The 4,342-nt window shown below is 40.6% G+C and overlaps 1 protein-coding gene across 1 annotated transcript in view; it reads left to right on the top strand.

Annotated features, from left to right (window-relative positions):
- LOC119582815 overlaps positions 1–920 on the top strand; it is a 3,750-nt gene extending 2,830 nt beyond the window's left edge. The window contains exon 3 of the mRNA XM_037931267.1: positions 483–920. Within this exon, the coding sequence (XP_037787195.1) occupies positions 483–822 (340 nt within the window). The 3' untranslated portion in view covers positions 823–920. The remainder of the gene's footprint in view (positions 1–482) is intronic.
- Positions 921–4,342: the final 3,422 nt, after the last annotated feature.

Below are 4,342 nucleotides of genomic sequence, written 5' to 3'. Positions count from 1 at the left end.
AATGTTAAATAGGTATGTCTGCATCACGTACAGCAATGGTTTACAACCTTTTCTTATTTTATTCTCCTCCCCATGTCACGTCCTATGCGGCCCCAATTCCTTAAATACTGCAATTTACTGATATAGCTGGCACATATCAATACTGTAGAAAGAAAATACATTTACCTTCACTTTCTAGTTAGCACATTTATTTTTTCGCTTTTAACCATAAACCATTCACTTTATAGTTTCCACTCCTCAACTATCATACCATGATACCATGACCGCTCAAATTTGATACATTTTGTTCTAATAAAGAACTTACACCCCTTTCACCATAATAATTTTCCATAATGCTTTATTACCTTCTCTGTCTAGCACATTTATTTATTTAAAACCATTAACCATTCACTTTATAGTATGAGGAGCCTCGCAGATTGGAAACCACTGAGCTACAGGAATATCATTGTTACCCCTCTTGCCAGCCTCATTTTCTTCGATAGGTCGGGCGGAATGGGTCACTGCTCTGATGTTTCCCGAGCGTTCAATGCCTCTTTGAGAGATTTCCCGACATCTCCAACCACTCTGGGGCCCTCAGCGGTGTTGCCGTGGTCACACAGCATTGCGGATGTTCACAAGAGCTCTTCAGAAATGGTGCTGAACGCCTCGGGGCCCGATAATCTGCGATATTGGCCGGTTTCCTCCAGCTGCAAAAGTTTATACCGGGCGCCGTCGACGAGGTCAGGTGGAGACGGACTGCCCTTTTGGAATTCCTCGTCGACATGCACTTCTACGCCCGTCAAGAGTTTAGGATCAGCGATGAATGAATTGCCGTTATTGTAGGTTATATGCAGTATTTTTTGACAATTACATGTGCGTTACATGTATGCTAGATTTTATGATACGAACGAAACCAGTGATGAGTAAAATATTTGAACATGTTTGGTTTATTATTTTAACCTTGTGATTTATTATTCAGGCATTTAACTACACACACACACACACACACACACACACACACACACACACACACACACACACACACACACACACACACACACACACACACACACAACACAACACAACAACACACACACACACACACACTCTCTCTCTCTCTCTCTCTCTCTCTCTCTCTCTCTCTCTCTCTCTCTCTCTCTCTCTCTCTCTCTCTCTCTCTCTCAGCACCCACACCAAACACGCAAATAAACACCAAGCCAGTTAAGAGAGTGCATACCGTACAAAGATTTACACCACATTATTCTAAAGGGTAGGATGAGATCTGCATGGATAATGGGACAGTTTAAAGTGGGAGATGTACTAGAATTAAAAAGAAAAATGGCTGTGGGTACTAAGCAGAACGACAGGCGAGTGAAAGTCTGAAATTGAGCTCTAATACAAGGCCATAGGTAAAAATCAATGGCAAGATGACATGAAAATTTGCGGTTTTAAAGTTAGAGCACATAACGGAGGGATTGGGATAGACCCACGTCATTCAGCGGACTAAGCTATGATCAAAACAAGAATATGCCTAAGGCCTCTTCGGTACGTAAGCAATATAGCGAAAAGACCTACGGCATATTCGAGTGTTTTCTTGTTATTCCCTACATTGTTGTTCTTGCACTTTGTTCGACAGGAATCCCAAACAAGCTGCGATATTTGTCCAAAGAAACTCCATATATAAAATACGTGTCTTAAAAAACCGCTGACGAATTCCGATCAGTCCGCCTAAATTCTCAGTTACATGTGGTTGAGGTTTTATAACATTAGCGTTTTTACTCAAATTAATGTGAAGATTAAAAACCATGAGTTAGATAAGATATGAAGTTAACATAATATTAATTTTCCATTTACCAACGTTGATATTTCCAAGCTAGAAAGCAGCACACATCAACTAACAGATGAATCTATTAATCATGTAATGAATTGCCTCCCCCCCCCCCCAATCCCTTGCTTGTCGTTGCTGTGGGTGGGCTTTGGAGACTGAGGCCCAAACCCAGGGAACAGCCCACCTTCAGCCTCAGCCCTCGACTCGACTAATTTTGCACGGTCTTCTCTTCTCCTTTCCGTTTCTTTCTATTCTCCAACCTCTATGCTATCCACTTCCTAAGGTGTGAGGGCCATGTAAAAAGGATGAAAAGCTTGACTCTGTGCCAGTCATGAACGGCCTAGGGGAGCCATGGGCACGGTATCCCCCTGTTTAGTTGTTCCGCCAACACATACCCTGCTTCTCTTTGCCCCTTTCAGTGCCATACTATCCTAACTGCTATATGACTTTTGACGTGTAACACAATTTAATTTGCTTTGTAACCATTAACCACTGTAATTGATTGTCGAAAAAATACTCTGATTAGTGTTTTCCCATTTGATATAAGGCCATACACGTACACGCATGCTCTCATGTACACTCGACACAACGCACATTCTCATGACCATAAATATGCATCAGCTCGCTCACATGCACACATTAACATTCGCACTCACATTCACACACCCTCGGGCACAGATACTTTCGCAAACGCAGATACGTTCACTCAGAGATTCGCAAACACATTTATTCAAGAACTCTTAAACACCCATTCACAAATTCACTAACTCACCCTCTCACGCATCCACTTTCACTCACAACCTCTCACGTGCACACTTGCTCATATTTAAATTTATTTTTTTCTTAATTATTTTGACAGAGAAGCGGGAGATGATGTGATATAATTCGCACTAACCAACTTGCTACAATCCATTAATGTACTGTTCTCTTTGTTTCTTGTCACAAACTCTGCGGATTATCCACGTCCCGTTTGCATAATGGTCAAGGAATCAAAGAGTTAGCTAGTTTAGAAATTGTTCAAAATGAGGCCATGAGGATTATTTTGGTGCCCCTAGAGCAACGAGGATTGTGAATATGAGAACAGAGCTTAATTTACCTTCTGTTTACAACAGAATATACATAAACACCATATTTAGTGTCAAATCAATTAGAGATCCTCTCCACTGTACAAAGTTCCAAAGATAACTAAAACAGAATAGTGGAGCCAATCTTGAATAACAACACCAATTCATACTCAAATCCATGGGTACAAGTAAACACTTAGCTCAGCTGAACATACCCATAACTAAAATCCTACATGGACGTTCTGTTTCACCGTGGAAAATGCCCCCCCCCCCTGCTATACTTAAGCAGTACGCACTTGCAATTACAAATGAACATCTTGAAACTCTGTCCAATGCATATGAATGCTACACTGATGGATCACTGAAGTCTGGGAGCAGAGCAGGATGCGCTTCTATTGTATATAAGAGAACAATATATTGAAGCACCAGGACTGTAAGAGGGTTCATGACTGGGCTAGCACTACGCAAACTGAGTCGGCAGGAATTCTCTTGGTCACCGAATATCTATGTAATCAAGCTCTGCGATTCACAGAGTGCTCTCCAAGCTCTGAACACCCTAGACAAAGGTGTAGGAAATATTGCAAATGACATCAGGATAGACGTCTATCGCGCTAAAGAACGAGACCAAGATATACGTTTTGTGTGAATTCTATCGCATGTTGGATGAGTAGATTAAGGACTGTGTAATTCTTTCTTTCCTTTAACTGATATACAGATCATAATTATGTTATAGCCTAAAATTCCAATGGAATACTATTATATAATGCTATGAATATGTATCAAATGTACCACAGCTTGCCCACGCCTGTGCAGTTAGTCAGAGTGGTCAACAAAGGACTAAACTAAACTAAAGCACGTATGTATATGCATATAGATAGATAACATTTCCTGCTAAAAGTGCTGTGCATTTTTTGCATTTTCCCAGTATTCACTTTCATCATATTTTCATTTGCCCCAACTTTTCATGCTTATTCATATTCGCCATTAAAGTTCACCAGCTTATTCAACGCTTTAAATAACTTTGCTGGTAATAAGACTCAAGATTTGAAGCAAGCTGATGTTGGTTGCTATTCGTGCACTCTGCGTCAATGTGCTGGTAATCTTGTGACTAATATTACTCTTAAGATTATCGGAACATGATTGGCAGTTTGCTGGGAAATGTCAAGAGATGCAAGGAAATACTAGTCTAGTTATGAGAAATGACAGTGTGAATCATCAGTGTGTATATATATGTATATATTTATATATATGTACACACACACACATATCAAACTACTTTCTTGGTGATTCAAATTGTATTATGAAACATTAATTTAAGCATTTATAATGAAAGCGTTTGATACCCAGCGCCGTGTGGAGAGGCCCAGCCGTGCTCCTTCACAGCTAGAGACGGGCCGAAACTGGGTACGCACACTGGGATTGGCGCGCTGAATTTTTAACGCTTTGGATGATCTAGGGACTGCTGCAGAAG

The sequence above is a fragment of the Penaeus monodon genome, chromosome 16 (genome assembly GCF_015228065.2).
Source record: "Penaeus monodon isolate SGIC_2016 chromosome 16, NSTDA_Pmon_1, whole genome shotgun sequence".
NCBI lineage: Eukaryota > Metazoa > Arthropoda > Malacostraca > Decapoda > Penaeidae > Penaeus > Penaeus monodon.
This window is presented reverse-complemented; position numbering and strand designations above follow the sequence as displayed.